The following is a 19018-nucleotide window of genomic DNA, read 5'->3' as shown; positions in this document are numbered from 1 at the left end:
CCAATCTTACACTATAAATATCAAATGGTATACAAGTGCCATGAAGGCCCAGAATATATTTAAATCGTATCGGTTCCTTCAAGGCACATCTTAAATTAACGCCCTCGGTGAATAATTAAATGCTTCTTTGATCAATCTGTTTTCCCCAAGTTCTCTTCTTTGGTTTAATACGTATAATTCATTTTATTGTATGCAGAGAGGCACGTTTATCTTCATTATACAGACATTTATGTTTCGTTCCGTTATACAGACTTTCGTATTTCTTGACATAAACATAGTAGAAAATTATAGTGAGTGAGTGAGTGAGTTAGGTTTTACGGCATATTGACACAAAATGGTCATATATCGCCGAGAAGAAGTTATATTGAAAACGCCAATTGTAACGCATACCTAAAATCATTTAATATGTAAAAATGTAAAGCATATCTAAAATCATTTAATAAATATATAATTACAACTTCTCAACTTTTTACGCAATAGCTTCTTTCCGATTGGTTATTTCTGGCCATGTGACACCCTTTCATTTTACAATGAAACGTAAACGTATTCATTAGATTCTCATTAATATTCATGACGGACTACTTTTTCATTCATAAACTAGGTCATGTTTTGTTTACATTGCCAACACGTTTTTCGATACGGCGTGAATGTCAAAATATTTAGATTCCACTTATCTTTACCGTATGGCCAAAAGAATTATGTTAAAATAAAGAATTAAAAACAAAATGTCTTCTTGTTATTATTTAATGTTTATTTCATGTAAATACACAATATATGCGGTCTACTGAAAATTTCAATTCGTCTGCTAGTGCTACTCAAAATGGCCGACACCGGCAGTAACTCAGATTTAGACACTTTCCAGCAACTTTTCGGGTCATTTGAATTGTATTTGCCGGCGGAAAATGAACCAGAGCAATTTGAAATTTCACCTGAAATACAGGCATTGCTGAATTTGCCATTCCCTGATGTTCTGGGTGTAAATAACGAAAATGAAAGTGAAACCAAAAGTGAAACTGAAACTGACAACGCTGTCAACAATGAACATGTCAGCTTGAGTGAACCAAATCTTGTGGTAAATGGTGGCCAAGTATTAAACACAGAGCAGCAGAATGAGCTTGGTACAGATCTACAGCAGGATCCAGCAGTTAAACCTGAAAATTCTAGCAGGTTTAAAACCTTGAATGACCAGGATCTTGATGCCATCAGACAGAATATATATGCTTCTAAAACCCAACAAAATACCAAATGTGGTGTAAACTTATTTCAGGGTAAGTGTCTGTACTTAAAAAAAACATTAACAATCATTTAACTACAAATTGACATGTTTTAAACAAAATGAATAAAAAATTTACAGTAAATTAGCTAATTTAGAACTATAGCACTATATACATCTGATACAGCCTCTTCAATAACCATGCCAATGTTCAAACCATGATGAATGCATAAATAATGTGAAAATTACATTATACAATTTAACATTATACAGACGCGTCCACAACCAAACTAAGCAGAAACTCAAATATTCATTTCTGTGAAGTTTAGTGTAAATCTGCCCAGTAGTTTTAAAGAAGAAGATTTTTTAAATTTACAATATAGCCATGTAGGGAAAATAAGCCCCGCTGCCTGGCGGCCGTGTTTTTTACCGAAACAGAATGGCTAAGGCAATTTTGGTAGCGGGTCATCTAGAGATCATTTCTACAAAATATTTTTGAAATCCGGCTAACAGTTTCTGACAAAAAGATTTTCAAAGTTTTTCCTTTCGGTTGCCATGGCAACCAGAGTTCTGCATGGAATTAAATTCTTTGGGCAAGTCTGAAAGGGGGCCACCGAAGGATCATTCCTGTGAAGTTCGGTGTAAATCTGCCCAGTGGTTCTGAAAAGACTTTTTTACAAATTGTTGACACACGACGGACGACAGACATCAAGCGGTCACAAAACCTCACCTTGTCACTGTGACAGGTGAGCTAAAATGAGCTAATCAAACAAGTCTCAATTTCATAGAAATAGAGACATTTTTTCTTCTTCTTCAAATCCTACTTATAATGTAGTAAAAAGAGATGTTTCATGCCTTTTTTGTTTGTTTTTAACTATAAAACAGGCTGATTGAATAGGCTAGTTTGACTTAAATTTATAAATTTTGTTCACAGAATGGTGCATTGAACGCCTTGGACAAAAAGTTGATTTGGACACCATTTTCAAGCAAGATCTGAACAACTACCTCAAGAAATTCTATGCTGAAGCAGCTCCAAAGATAACAGATACCCGAAAGAGAAAATTTGGAAGTGATGCTGTATGCAAAGAATATCACAGAAACACCCTTAAAAATGCAAGGGCTGCAATTAATCGATATTTTAGAGACAAGAACTTGAGCATTGACATTGTTAAAGATTCAGCTTTTCAAGAGGCCAATGATATGCTAGATGCCAAAATAAAAACCAATCTTAAAAGTGGATTAAACATTCCTGTTCAGCATAAACCTATCATTCCTCCTGAACACATGATCAAAATACATAACTATCTCACTACAACTTCTAATCCAATAACATTACGGTATAGAATCTGGTTCATCTTGAGTGTTCAGTATGTCAGCAGAGGGCTTGAATTCCATCCGCAGCTAAACAAGAACAGTACGGTATAGAATCTGGTTCATCTTGAGTGTTCAGTATGTCAGCAGAGGGCTTGAATTCCATCCGCAGCTAAACAAGAACAGCCTAAAAGTTTGTACTGATGAAAATGGGATGGAATTTGTTACACTGTCTCAAGAAGGCCAGGAGAAGCAAAACCAGGGTGGTGAAGAAAACACAAAGAGAATGTATGCTCTTGGTCCTGATGAAAAGGAGCATTGTCCTGTGCAGGCCTTGAAACTATATCTGTCTAAGTGTGATCCAAATGCTGAGAAACTGTTCTGTCAGGTAAGTACTGAGTTGCTCCTGAAATATTGATAATAATAAACTATTAATTCAATTAAGAATCTGATCATATTAATAAAAATGACAGCTGCTATTCAAAATTCTATGATATTTTCATAAGGCCAAAATGTGTGTTTCTTGTCTCCTTGACCAAAAAATTGAGACAGTTGAATGTGAAATTGAATGTGAAATCAAAATCACTTTTAAATGTTTTAAAATTGCATTTGTACTTACTACTAAATATTTGGAAGTGATGCTGTATGCAAAGAATATCACAGAAACACCCTTAAAAATGCAAGGGCTGCAATTAATCGATATTTTAGAGACAAGAACTTGAGCATTGACATTGTTAAAGATTCAGCTTTTCAAGAGGCCAATGATATGCTGGATGCCAAAATAAAAACCAAACTTAAAAGTGGATTAAACATTCCTGTTCAGCATAAACCTATCATTCCTCCTGAACACATGATCAAAATACATAACTATCTCACTACAACTTCTAATCCAATAACATTACGGTATAGAATCTGGTTCATCTTGAGTGTTCAGTATGTCAGCAGAGGGCTTGAATTCCATCCGCAGCTAAACAAGAACAGCCTAAAAGTTTGTACTGATGAAAATGGGATGGAATTTGTTACACTGTCTCAAGAAGGCCAGGAGAAGCAAAACCAGGGTGGTGAAGAAAACACAAAGAGAATGTATGCTCTTGGTCCTGATGAAAAGGAGCATTGTCCTGTGCAGGCCTTGAAACTATATCTGTCTAAGTGTGATCCAAATGCTGAGAAACTGTTCTGTCAGGTAAGTACTGAGTTGCTCCTGAAATATTGATAATAATAAACTATTAATTCAATTAAGAATCTGATCATATTAATAAAAATGACAGCTGCTATTCAAAATTCTATGATATTTTCATAAGGCCAAAATGTGTGTTTCTTGTCTCCTTGACCAAAAAATTGAGACAGTTGAATGTGAAATTGAATGTGAAATCAAAATCACTTTTAAATGTTTTAAAATTGCATTTGTACTTACTACTAAATAACACTAAATATGGCTGTCGCTGATTTTGCATATTATAACCCAGTTTATTCATGTATCGTTGCAAATAAACAAATTGGCAATGGAAAACCCTGACTTTATGGACACATGGTTCACTAGTAAACCTCTTGGCCAGAGACAGTTCTCAAATTACACTGATATTTGTAGAAATGCTTGGCTTCAAGAAAGGTGATAAAAATGAAATTATTGTAAAAATAAATAAACTAAGAAAAATAAACATAACACTGCAACATTTCCTGGTAACATCAAAAGACAGACTGATTATGATTAAATAAATTTAAGTCTAAAAGCATAATGGTTGAGATACTTCCCTTCGGTTTCATATACCGAGAGTAAATTGTCTTAGTCAAAACATGGCGTCTCTTGGAACAGCACAATCATAAAACCAGTCTAGAATTACCCAGTCATGATTTCTGTATTCATCTGTACTGCAAAAAAGAAATATTAAAGTTAATAAAAAATTAATTATTACCAATGAAATCTATGAAATAAAGATTAAGAGGCTGTGATTTTAACGAACATAATCAATATGAAATGACGTCAACGTAAAAAAGAACTCAGACTTTCCCGCGCATTTCGTGGAAATTTAATGACGTTGAGTGACATTGTATTCATTTATCAGTTTTTACGCATTTTATGCTAGAATAGCGTTAGCGCATGTTCATTTCGTGTTATAACATTTGCAGAATCCCTCGGGATACGTTGGTGCCCTCGACCTAACAGGCTCCGGCATCAACCAATCCCTCGGGATTCTGCAGATGTTATAACACGAAAAAACATGCGTTAGCCCTACATAAGATCAGCAAATGTATATACCGGGTATGCACAAAAGTTGATGAAAAAATGAATAAATTTTTAGAAGCAGCTTACTAGATTTTATTAAAATACGCTTACCTATCCGAACAAAAACGGCATTTACAATTTATAGTTGAGCTGCCTTGAATTTACTTTTATTAACAGTTGTAAGTTATATACGAGACACGCCATGCGAAAAGCAGGGTAGTTGGCCAAAAATATCGAAATTGAATTATTGAGTGTTTGATCCTGTTTTAAAGTTTATTCTTTCATTTTTCAGAAAATTTATAAATCTTTTTTACATATTTGGATGAAAGCGTGTGAATGTTAACCAATAAACATACAAATGTATGTCTGAAAGTTGCAAACACCATTGTTTGACGTCGTTTTTAATGATTAACGTCAGTTAGCCGAACCTACCCACTTTTCACGTGACGCATCACATATACGTACATAATATATATATATATATATATATATATATATATATATAACATGACATCTATTTCAGATACACTGCACACTGCTTAAGAGCAACTGCAACACAAGGATTGGATGATTCCGGGTTCGAACTTCGACACATTATGGTTATGACCGGCCACAGAAATGAGACTTCTGTCAGGTCATACAATAGAGGCGTACACAACCAGACCAAGCAAAAACTTTCAAACATTCTGACAAATATTATCATGGGGAAGAGCTCAGTGAATGTGGGGGCATATGTGAGGTTGCGAAACACACCTCTAAAGAAGCTGAACAAACTACGTCACATGTCCTACCAGCTACGGTAGTTGTACCAACTAAGCCAGTTGTACAAACTACTCCTGGACCAGCTGTATCAACACTGGATGGCGCCTCAATGAACATGTCCATGTTCAATCCTTCAACATGCAGCTTCAGCAACTGCACGTTTAACCTGTCTGGAGGGTATAAACTGGACAAATAATTTAGTCTTACTAAGATGTCCAGGATTTGTTTCTAGTTTTCTAGTTGACCATTATCGTTTATACATTTCTTTCAGACAGTGAAGTTTTAAAATGGAACTTGGAAATGTGACAGTTGGCGAGTTGGCCAGCTGCAAGTCTCAGTTGGTCTCTTGATCAGTTGTTGGTCCAGATTGACTTTGTAGAATGTTACAGTGGTGTCACAAATGGTTGTCAATTGTTGTAATATTGAAATACAAAATTAATTAAAATGTTCATATAAATTGAACAAAAGTGTTACCTGTAAGTGAATTAAACTCCAGTTTTGTAAGTGCCAATTTCCGTTAGCCCACGCCTATACGATCAGCTGACGATGCCCTTTTGAATTTTGCGAAGCCTTTTCTATGCAAAACACATTTTGAGAAACAAGAATGAAATAAGTCTCCTTGATCTGAGTTGACAAATTCATTTAAAGTCCGCTCTAAATGTAGAAATCCAGCTGAAATTGAACCATTCGGTCCCGTGCTCCATCTTATGTCGGCGTGTTTTTTTTTCTGCGTTTCATCGAGGTATGAACTGTCAGAAGTTTTACACCTAATTTCAGCATAAACACCGACCGAAGGTGTTTATGCTGAAATTAGGTGTAAAACTTCTGACAGTTCATACCTCGATGAAACGCAGAAAAAATACCTTCAGTTCTTAAGTAAAAATGTAAAGCATATCTAAAATCATTTAATATGTAAAAATGTATATACGTATGTGTTAAAATATCAGCTGCAAACATAATAATGTTGCAAAAGATGTGAATAAAAATATGAAATGTCAGATTTTTTGATAAATTCCTATCTGCTTTAAAAACGATAAAATATTTCCGACTGAAACATTTTCAAATAACTCTTTCAAAGATTGAACGTCATAGTATGTACTGCGTTGTGGAGCAAAGTCCACACAGTCGATTAGAAAACTGTTTAATAGTTAGCGGTGTTTGACATGGTACACATTCGGGTTGATCTTCTTTATTCAAAAGATAAGAATGGGTCAAACGGGTATGACCTATTCGACAACGAGAAAGAACAAACTTCCTCCCTGCGAACAGATATGTTCCTTTGGTTGCCATTCCCCTAGTGTAGGTTTAATATCACGAAGTATATTGAATAAAACATTGTTCCATGACGATTGCCATTTAGATAAAATGTATTTATTTATATTTGGCCTAAAATCGGTATGTGGTAATTTCAAATTAGATTGTGATAATGAAAGGGATTTCTTTGCTGCAGTATCTGCATCCTCGTTTCCATGAACACCAACATGACTGGGAATCCAACAAAATATAATAGGGTTCATGAACTATCTTTAAAAAAGTCTACAAACAGTCACTGAATCTTTTTGAGTGAAAGCATCAATGCACTGCGTTGTTTTGTTAGATACAGATTTAGTTATTGGTGAATAAGTTTGTGCGTGTGTTGGAGATGTAAATTTGACATTGGCAATTTGTCTTGCTTCTGGAAATCCAACGCCCTGTGTGAATGTGACATGAAGAACCTCTTTTTCGATTTTCCATGTCTTGCAATCATGAGACTTGGCTGAATTGGCTCGCTGCAATTCACACAACGTAAAGGACGACTGCAGGTGTCATGTTCATGAGAATGGCCGTGCTTGCCGCACTTTGGGCGAGTGTAATCACCTTTGCAGTTTTTCTCGTTGTGCCCGAACTTAAAACAATAGCAGCATTTGAGCATAAAGAGGATTAGGAATATATGTTGTAACTTTTGTCATGAGATATTCAATTTTTATGACTGAAGGAAGGAAAGGTATGCTGAAAGTAAGAATGATAGTGTTTGTGTTGATTCCTTTTCCTAATTGTTTAATTTTGATTATAGGTCGCCTTGTTATAAAACATATTTGTGCTCTGTACATACCTGGTCATGACAACTCCAGTAAAGGACAGGGTTGTGTGTGTGTGTTCGGGTTTAAAAGGACAGGGTTGATCTGTATAAAAAGAAACATTATTTCTGTCATTTCAGTCACGTAGACATTTATTAATTCTACATTATTTGATTACAGAAACATATATAGAGACATACAGAAGGGGAATAGAAGATTTAAGGTAGCCAGAAGACTATGCTTAATCTTGACATTTAAAAGAAAAAGTCAATAAACAACACTTTAATCAGTTATGAATCGGGTAAAAGTGAAAGTATCTTAGGGTTGTAGATATCTCTCTCAAGAGCCAATGATGTAGAGCACCGTTGCTCAGAAAAAGAAATGATGATATAAATTCTTTGTTAAATCCAGGATAAATGACACAACGTACAAAATACACCACTATTAAAAGACATTGTTTAATACATTCATAATTCCATTTTTATAATGAATGTTTTGTTCACAAATTAAAATAAACTTTTTCCAAAGTCAATACGATGTTTGACAGGGTTGAGACTTCGTGTATTATATCGGTAATTTGGGATCATGGAGCACATCGGTTTAACAAAACAGGAGTTAACTTATGCTTAGGGCGCTGAAAGAACAGAGGTTGCTTTTACTTTGATTGATTACGCTTCATCTGCTAGATGTTTCTCATAACAAATGATATTCACGCAAACACATAATAAAACATTATTCAGTATCATATGAGGAATACATTTCATAGAAAACGCAAGGAAACAATTAGTTATTTGGACAAACGTGAATACTAATATTGAGTTTTGGCCTTCAATGCAAATGACATTTGTAATAAAAATGCACGTACTTGTTTCATTTGATTAACAATGTTCGCATTGTAAAAACAAAACCCGCAAAATAAGAAACATTGAATCATTGTTTGGATTATTTACACATTGAAAATTTAATTCAATACAATCGTAACTGGCCTCAGAGGTGTTTTCTTATACCAATGTTAACAAGTAAGTTTACGTTTAGAATGTTATTTAAACTTTTCTATTTCACACACAAAGTATATTGAAAGCTATAAAATATACTTGGAAGCTTGAGTCTGTGAAAATGTGCGGTCCTAGATGTGCGGTAGATTGAAACGGCCCCGTCCCTGCTCAGCTCTGGTTTGTACTCTTTTAAACGACGAGGGGTCCCGGTCTAGGTTTTTTACATTGTCAGTTGTTACTGAAAGCCTAGAATAATCATGGTGTATATGACTTGATACTTCTACAGTCTTCTATATTCGCTAAAACGAGCACATCAGGAACAGCACATTAATATCGCCCACCCCTTCGGGCGGTGTTAGTCAATGATAAAAGATTAGTTTGCTGATGAAGTCTACAGTACACTTACGGAAACTTTCAGGTATAGCTTTCAATATATTTATGTGTGAAATATAAAAGTTAAAATAGCATTCTAATTTATGAACAATACCACACAGTTGAATTTCCATCAAAGATACAAAGGTTAGTTTAAAAGTTCATGAGGCTTTTCATTTTATGCTGAGTAGATGCCTTGTACGATGTGTGTCACCTTAAAGATAAACGTAAAAAGTCTTGTTTTGCGACTTTCAAAATGCATTTATTTGCAGGGGAAATATTCCATCCTTCCCTTCGGACGAAAACTGTTCCAGAAGTCTAATAGCAGGCACTTTTCACTTCTCTTGTTTAAAAAAAGGCGACATTCGCAACCCAGCCGACTAAAGACAAACATACCTGACCCCTTCTTGATCAAAACTATTCGAACACGATTGGTCCAAGTCTGATTAAGAGCCACCTGGAGACCGACAACGTCATTTCAGACTATCACACGGACTTCGCTGGCAGGAAGAAGCGTTATATCCACTCTATCACACTGCAGAATCATTTGGTCGGGCATTGGATTTCCAGGAGCCAGACACATTACCAGCATCTAATTGTTACTTGTAATTGTATCTTCAAGTCAGATATATAACTGCTGCATTACAAAGCGTACCCTACGTCAACGTACTAAGATTCGTTAACAACAAAGATGAAAATAAAAATTACCAGAAAAGAGAACTGGATACCGTTGGCGTTGGAAGGGATATGGCCGCTACAACCGGTTTGAACATTTACTAATAGTGAGGAGGAGAGTGAACATTCATCTAAGCCTCCCGTTCTCAACTTAGCCTTTGACAGAGGAAAGGGTTGTTAAGGAAAATCATATCATAAATCACGTAAAACTAACAAAACATGTTCAACAGTACAAGCAAAGAAGAGAACATTATCATCCACAAATATGTTTCAAACATAATGTATAATAACTTAATTGCAGAAAGGGCGCGTGGGGATTCGTATTAAGTCTACTCAACAACATTCCTTCAGATTAGTACAAGTTGCGTCTATGTATCTATCTGCATTTAGTCTCACAATTGTACGTTGATTCACAACATACGTACTAGAATTAGGTTTTGAATCGTTTTCATTTTCTGATTTGATCATTTTTCTACGGTGTTTTTGGTCTGTTTATACAAAGTAACGCATACCATTCTTTATTATACATGTGCCTGCCCATTAATTAGGCAAGGTAATGAAACTTAAAAGCCGACGAAATCTATGTGCAATCTGTATTTCACTTTTATTTATCAGTTAATGATGATTCATTAATTTTGTTCCCAATTATATAGAATGAGTCCTGATGTATTTTATTTTGGCAATGCATATTATCAACATAAAATCTAGACTCCAGTTAAACTGTCATGTCCATGTAAAATGAAGTTTAAGATTAGAACTAAAATGGTAAAATAATATTCTCTGAAGTATTCAAAGTGAAATGGTATATGTGCATCATAATTGCAAACGTCTAGCATTAATGCAGCGGAATTTGTTTTAATGGAAGCAAATGAGAAGGACGCGTGCCAATGAAGCAATTAGCTGCATTTACACTAATGGAATTGAGATTTTAAACTCGTCTAAACTCAGGATTTTGTAGCCTTCTGGCTTTTGAACATTTAATTAATGTGCAGTCATGATTATTTCCATGTTTGTTGGCATGCAATAGCTATTCAATTAAAAAGAACTGAAATTATTTACAAATGCTATGTCTTATTGTAGACGATAAGACGATAAGACTAAATGTTAAAGCAGGTGTACAAATATCGTCTAATTTAGTAATATATCATTTATATTGATTTTCATTTATAAATAGGCTGAATGTATCTAAATTGTATGATCAAGTCATATGATGACCCGCCTCGGTAGCCTACTGGTAGAGCGGCCGCGTCAAACCAAAGACGTAAAAATAGTACTAGTAGCTTCTTGCTCGGCGCTCAACATTAAGACGATAGTGCTAGCACTGGTATAATGTGATTTGGTGGGGTATCATGTCACGTGTCTACGGCTTGATATTCCAGTGAGGCAGCACTAAAGTTGGGCATTGTGCTCACTGCTACATGTAGACACCGTCGTTTATAATATGACTAAAAATGTTGAAAAAGACACTAAACCTGATATGCGAACACACACACCTGAAACAATGACTCGTGCTTACTGCATTAATTTTGAGTTACCTTATTTTTTCATTGTACATATATAGTCACATCTTTTTTTTAAATTTTACATCATTTGTTCTTATCATTGCTGTATGCTTTTCTGACTACAAAAGCTCCATTAAAACTGTTTACAACCGGCACTGCAATATAGTAGTATTATCATTAAACGCTATTGAAGAATCCACCAGGAAAATAAAGACATTTAATTTGTTTTCAAGACGTCTTTAACGTTTGACAAAAAACTCTTATTTTGTATACAAATATGTGCTACATATTAGGTTCTGTGCAACTGCTTTATAATATCATCTTGAACAAAATATTGTGTTTTCCAAAATATTTGTACATAACAAAAATGCAATGAATGGAGGATTTAACTGTTGTATTTAATTCATCAACAAGTTGTACTTTTGCCATCTTAGCTATCATCTAGAAAACCTGACTGGCAATATATATACCTAAACATACTGACTGAAATAAGTAAAAAGTATGATAAAAAGATACACATTTATGTAAGTATATCAATGTCTCCTATTGAAGTAATTTATTACTTAAGCGAAAACAAAAAGAGAATCATGCTATAAATAACTACACAGTATTTAAGATTACTGTGCCACTAGGCTAAACAATTTTTGTAATGAATCGCACTAATTCATAGCACTTCGTAGAAGCACTAATTCATAGCACTTCGTAGAAGTACAAATCATAGCACTTCGTAGATGCACTCATCCATAGCGCTTTTTAAAAAAGGAGCACATTGAAAGTAAACACTCCTCAGCTTACTTCGACTTTTGTCTTACCCGCAGAAGTCTGCTCATTTATTTACCGAATATTATATACAACATCGTATCTCAAAATTGTAAGTAACCATAAGATCAGCATATTTGTTCTTGTTTCATGTAGTTTCAAAACATAACTAGTTTGTTTTGTTTATTTTAAAGGAAATGCCTCTTTTTAGTTTTTAAAATGACATCATAATCATGCAGTAACGCACCTTTTTTGTTGTACAAATCTACAGAGATACAAGCGTGGTACTACCAAATGTGCTGGCCTTATTTTGGCACTGTACAGCCGTGAAAAGCACATATGTAACTATAGTAGCTTCACATTTCAGTATATAATTTTTTTTTAATGTTAACATCATTTTATTCTTGTTTTTTTTAAAATTCATGACGCCACTTTAAACACTCTGATATGACGTGAACATTAAAATGTTCCATGTTGAGAAAACCTACGCTAAATTAGTCACAAACTTACACCAGTATTACTAAATATTAAATCTGAAATATCAGGTCAGTATAAATATAACAGGAGTGTATTAATGGTAAGTAAAATATGTTGATATAAAGTATGTTGGAATATTCTACCTTAGTTACTAATCTGACATTTTACATGTACTGACAATCATACATATTACAAGTTAGGTATGTAAAAAGCCTTGCAGGACTGAAGGATTTTCAAACACAGTTTTGCTATTCAATTGTGCCTCTTATCCTACATTTCTGTTCATGTTTCTTTAACACCTTTTTTCGATCAGTTATAACAAAGTTTTAAGGCTAGTATCATAATTTTTAGAAATCCGTAGTATCTTGTATCTCTTTGAGAAACGTTAGGGTTGAGTAAAAGAAGTTTAAGCATTGGGCAATAAAAGTGTTATATCGCATCAGTCTAATTTAACAGTATGAGATACTTTGATAATTGTCTTTGGTTAACATCGTCTAGATGTTTCTCTAGCTGTTTTGCTTATTTCAAAGACGATGAGTATTTTTAGGTTAAAAGTTTTATTTTAAGGAGGTAGGTTACCTTGTTACCAGGGTAAATTCAAATTAGTTTAACCGCAGCATTTTTTTGTTTTTCGTGTAATTTAATGTTTTGACTGCTACAATCTCAATTTCTTTTATCTCTGGCCCTTCAAGTTCAGTTTTTATACAGGTTTGAAAAACATGACCCTTTAAAGGTATTTTATATAGAAAGAAGAAGGAAAATACGTATATTTAACAGTTTTCAGTGCATTTTGGTTTCATTGATATCCGTAGAGGTCTGCATAATTAATAATTTTACTAGTATGCGCGTTAGCTTTCTAATATAAGCTTAAAATATATATGTCGCGGGGCTCGTGTTTCCATGGTAACGCATTTTTTCTCATTTTTAAACAACTATGTATGAAAACAGTTTTTTTCGACGGCTTCAGTGTCATTCTGTTAATGACCAACATAGAATATTTGGGTAAAATTATTAGCAAAACACCAAGCACTTTACATGTTACCCTATTTTTCTTAAAGTTTAAAGTAACCATGGCAACAGGGATGTTTAAAATAGCTTATACCTTGCTTTTTATCATAATTTCTTACAAAAAATATTAAATAAGATAATCTTTCTTGTTAATGTAGCTTTAAAACATTTTAATTCTAACGTAAGTAATATTTTCGTGTTATTTGCATTTATTTAAACAAATTTCACAGCTTAAAATACTTACAGCAGTACCCCTCGTCTGACATTTTTTATGGAAAAATCGTGCTGCATGCTGCTATTATTATTATGGATATTGTTGAAATGAAAATAAAATGCCGAAACTGTGTTCCTTAAATAGACCAGTGTCAACGCTTTTGAATTTTACATTTAGATATATAGGTCACGGGCTTCGTTTCCATAGTAACATCAATTTAATTCAAGAAACCACAATTTTCTAGTGAAATTTAAACAATTTTAGAACTTAGTTTTAATATATGAGTAACAAAGTATCAATGGAAACTGAAAAATGGGTATTACGAATCAAACTGTCCAATTTTTATTTGAAAATGGCCGTATTAAGTAACCTTTCACCCAGCTATATTCCCAATAACATTGGTTACCATCATCCATTTTCTTACATTCCGCATAACATTTCAATAAAACTATATAAAAGAAGCAAAATATTGATTATTATTCAGAGCGAAAGACACATAAAATATATTTCAGTAAATAATGGCTGTTTAAAAATAGTTCAAATAAAGAAAATGCAGAGAATTACGTACTTTCAAAATAAAAGCTATTAATATTGCGCGGTAACTGACACGTAACGTCATGACGTCAATGACGTCATTTTAAAGCAACAATGTTTTGAAGCGTTTCTGCGGCAATTTATCAATTATTTCTGCATCATTTAACCATTAAGCATCAGATCGGAGACAGGTTCATGATTTCTTTACTGAAGAATGTATATACAAACACATTTGGTTTGTCGTAAACGTCGTCGTAAATCATCACGTTAGCTTCCGGTTGGGCATGCGCACATACAAATATGAAGGTAACCTACCTCCTTAAGAAATATGTGGAAATGCGCGACTTTAGGAGCGAAACATATTTCCGCTAAAGTACGAGGGCATATTTCTCGATGCATAGCTAACAGTTTTATTTTATTAACATACCTACATATATTAAGGTAATATGCGCCACCTACTATTTTTCAAAGGACTGGTATGAAATTTTCACAGAATAAAGTTGACGATATTTCTGACATAAATTCATCTTGAATAAATTTGAACAAAAGTACAAAATTTCAATTGCTTTCGGTTCCTTAAAAGAAAATTGGGGGTCACCGGTTTAGATTTCGCTCTATTTACCTTGGCGCTTCCCCTACCCCAATCACGTTTTATGTCGGAAATCTGTTTTACTCCGGAAAAATAGCATCAAAATGTTGCGAAATGAAAGCTATATAAACGATAACTTGTTATTTGACGTCACGTTACATTAAATGAGGTTATCAGTAAACAATATCAGCAATAATGACAACGGCAGGCTAAAGATTTTTGAAACAAAAAAAAAAAAAAAGATCAAAAGGAACATTCATTCCGAAAAAACAAGGATTAGAAAAGGAGATTTTTTTTTGTAAAATAGAAAGAAGGTATACGATTACGAAAATGTACCAGAAAGGAGAATAGTAGATTTAAGACACTTTGGATGGAGATTTAATTTAAGCTGTACATATGGGTCTTTGTTCCGATTAGAGATTGTCACATCAAAAGTGAATTAATACGAGGGCTTTGTTCAGTTATAAAGTTCGAGTGTTTTAAGTGCAAAAAAGGTAACTAATATTTCACCATCTGGAGCTTCGGAGCAAAAGAGAGTTGACACTTCTCATTATCCATATACTGTGAACGTAAAAGCAGCAATCGGTGAGTACTTGCGTTTTGCATTTCGTAAATATTTCATAACTTTAAAAAACAAATGAATGTATACATACAGGAGAAGTCGAATACACACAGTAAAACAGTTCAGACATTTATCTCAAGAGAAAGCACAAAAGGTAAACCATATTCCGGCAAGTTAAGAGAAATATATTATTATCTTTTGTCTTTAAATGTTGGTGTTAGAAATATAGGTCCTGTCATTAAAAAAGTTTTGACACTTGTTGATTGGGAGGTAAGTGGCTTACCAAGTGTTAAAACAGTATGCAATTTTAATACAGAATTAGGTGTTTTAGCTAAAAAGCAAGTGAATGAAAAACTTAAAAGTTCTGATAATTTAACAGTACACAGAGATGCTACTACAAAAAAGGGTAAACATTATTATGGAATGGAGATTTCAACTGAAACAGAAACACTTACTGCTGGTATTAAAGAAGTGCATAATGGGAAAGCAGAAACATATGTATCAACAATTGATGAAATCATGAATGACATTTCTTTCTGTTCTGATGAAAATTCTGATCATTATTTTTACAATAACGTTAGAAACTGTATGACAGACAGATGTGCAACTGAAGGAAAAGTGAACAATTTAATGAAAGAAAAAATGTCAAATGATCTAAATGAGTTCAAATGCACTACACATCCTATTTTGCAGTTTTCGGAAATATGTGAAAAAGAAATCCAGAATATTGAGAAAGAAAACAAATTTGAATTTGATATTGACAGTCAGTGTTCTTTTAATAACATTTTAAAGAGTGTATCAAAATTATTTTTCAAAGATGGATCTGGTGACCCTCTGTTAGCCCTTAATTACTTGAAATCCAAAGGCATAAAGACATTACCTTTAATCAATTTTAGAGGAAATAGATTTAACACATCATTTTACAACTCTGCAGGGGTATACTACATTAAAGATCTCTTACTAGACTATTTAAGAGATTCTAAATCATCTTTAAATTACATTCAGACAACAATTGTTAAATGTTTAAACAACAAATGTTTTCTTTCCATTTTACGTGCTATGGGCATTTTGGATAAAATTGTCACTGAACCTTATTTTTCATTTACAACCAACACAGACAACAACATTTTGGAAATGACTGGAGTTTGTAGCCGTTTATTACAGATTCTTAACACAGGTACACATCAACCAGACCTGTTATTAAATAGAAGGGTTAGTCTTTTCTTTGGTCCAGAAGTTGAAAGGGTGGATGCTGTATCAACATGTCTTTTCAAATCCTCTGAAACTGATTCGCTGACATGTAAAGTTTTAAGCAGATTATATCAAGCATTACATGATAAATGTCAAAGGATTTTTAAGGATTACTTACCAGATGGTAAAATGTTCTTTCACAGTGAAAAATTGCTTGAAGATTCAAAAAGTTGTCCACGTTTAATGGCAAAGTTAGATTCAAATTTGAAAACGTCACCCAACATAAACATAGATCATCTTGAAAATCGTGTTCTTTATAAAAATAACAAAACTGACTGCTGGCTAGAGAAGAAAAGTGAGGGAAAAAAAGAAAATGTATTAAATGTGCCGTAAATAAAAGAAAACATATAGAGATTTACAGTAAAGCCAGAAAAAAATCACTGTTTGAAAAATCTTTACAAATCATTGAAGAAAGGATAACACGTAAGGAAGAAATGGAAGAAAGGAAAGCTAAAAAACAGAAAGTCCTTGATGATCATGTTAGTGAAAATGGCGTAATGAAGTCAATGGATGACATTATCATGAAATTGAAATCTATCAACACCAAAAAGGAAAAGTTACAGTTTTTAAAAAATCAAATTAATTACTTGAAACAGACTGTGACAGTCTCATGTACGGAAAAGTATTTATTTCAATTTAGTTATTATAAAGGGAAACAAAGAGATATTCCTACCTTGACAGAGCACTTGTCAATTATTATGGAAAAACAACAAATACAACAAGGGGAAAAGTGAACATCTATTACTCATAAGGTGAAGTTTTGGCAGTTCTCAAGTTCATTGTTTTTGCATGTTACATATAAAAACACATTAGATAGTTTATTACATCATATACTAATATATACTAATCAGAGGTTGTAGGTCGTTGTTTAAGGTTTTAGGTGAGATCATAGCTAATCTGTTAATTGTTTTCACTATTTTACTGAATATGTACAGTGAATGTTCAAGAATATGCAATATTTCAGACAGCCCTGTTATATAACTTGTCATTTTGTGAATGTAAGTTTATGTAAAATCTATATAAAGCAATAAGCTATCTGACAGGTGATTTCTTAGACAAGTTGCATTTACATGAAATGTCAATTTGTAGAGTTAACCAACTTGCTGCATAATAATACAAGGCAAGTAGTTGCTTGATACAGATGACTGCTAAGACAGGCTGGACTGTATCATATTCTTTGTTTTATTTATGTTAATATGCACAACAGAAACTGGAAAAGGCCACACACTTAATTCTCTTCACTTATAAAAATTGTTAATAACTTTATAGTAACATACAACACTGTATTGGTATAAAACTTTATTACCACACTGAAAGAAACTCTCACTTGTTTCTATTTCATATATGTTATTAATGTACACTATAGTGATTTGAAAGTTTCATGGAAGTTAGAGACTTACATTAGCAGACTGTTTTGACTGGATGTATGTCCATCTTTAAAAGTCTCTTTTATGTGTGTGTGTGCTTGACACATCTAGAGTTCTGCTATCATAAATAATAGATATTCAAGCTCATTTAGTACCTGCATTTGTATCTGCACACAGTAAGTGGGAGTTATAAGAAGTAGAAATATAAAAAAGTATTGATAATAGTTTTAAAGGTATTTGCAAATGTATACATGATATTATTACAAACCGATGTAAGTCACTGCAGAGTTGGAGCGATCTTCTACACATACCGGAAAGGGATTACCAGTTGTAGCACACGGCAAAAATATGCATATTTTTTCATGTCCGCACGCATCTAGTGTATAATAAGCATAAAATACTGACTAAAGGTTAGGGTTAGTATCACCATGGTTACAAAATATATACATTTAAGATACTTTTCGTTACCGGAGTCTGTAGTTTATACCGGCGCTCCATGTCTGCATTGAGTCATAGTCATTACAAACTGCCATATTTTATTCTCAGTATATAATAAAGTTTAACTTTTGTATTTTCAGAAGTGCTACAAGTGTTCTGTCATGTGAAATGGAATTAACACCAACTGTGCTGCTTCATGTATCTTTAAAAGTGTGAGACAAACATGCACAAGCTGTAAACTGAGATGGACCCAAACATGAAATATTATGTTGACTTTCCTATGTATTATCATCTATACAGGATATGTGTATGAGAAGACTATATACAAATATTGTAAAATCATTTTATTTTATTTCCATTATAGCCTGCATGTAAGAAGCAACTATTTATTTACCAGTTACGTTAATAGAAATGTTGAATTTTGATAAATCTAATTTAAAGAATAACCTTTTGTTAGACTTTTTAAGTTTAATATTATGTGCCTGTGATATATTTATGGGACAAACAATTATATTACATAGAGTAATTATTTCATTTTGTTAAGTAAATTTAATTGAACCCTTAAAGCCAAAATGAGGCATATTAATTTTAGATGAATAGGATATTAAGTAAAATTGAAGTTTGACATTTTTATTTAATATCTATTGATAATTTTGTCAGTCTGAACCAAACTGCTTAAAGCTTTGATGAGAAATACTGAGGTAATTT

General features: G+C 33.3%; 1 protein-coding gene across 1 annotated transcript; it reads left to right on the top strand.

The window, feature by feature from the left end:
• The first annotated feature begins 2738 nt into the window (after positions 1-2738).
• LOC123534936 (uncharacterized) lies at positions 2739-18526 on the top strand. The gene is made up of 4 exons (XM_053547215.1): positions 2739-2912; positions 3348-3707; positions 15348-16696; positions 18451-18526. Exons 1-4 carry the CDS (start codon positions 2739-2741, stop codon positions 18524-18526), a joined length of 1959 nt encoding a protein of 652 aa, XP_053403190.1.
• Positions 18527-19018: the final 492 nt, after the last annotated feature.

The sequence above is a fragment of the Mercenaria mercenaria genome, chromosome 7 (genome assembly GCF_021730395.1).
Source record: "Mercenaria mercenaria strain notata chromosome 7, MADL_Memer_1, whole genome shotgun sequence".
NCBI lineage: Eukaryota > Metazoa > Mollusca > Bivalvia > Venerida > Veneridae > Mercenaria > Mercenaria mercenaria.
The sequence above is the reverse complement of the archived record's forward strand: the minus strand, read 5'-3'. Positions and strand labels throughout refer to the sequence as shown.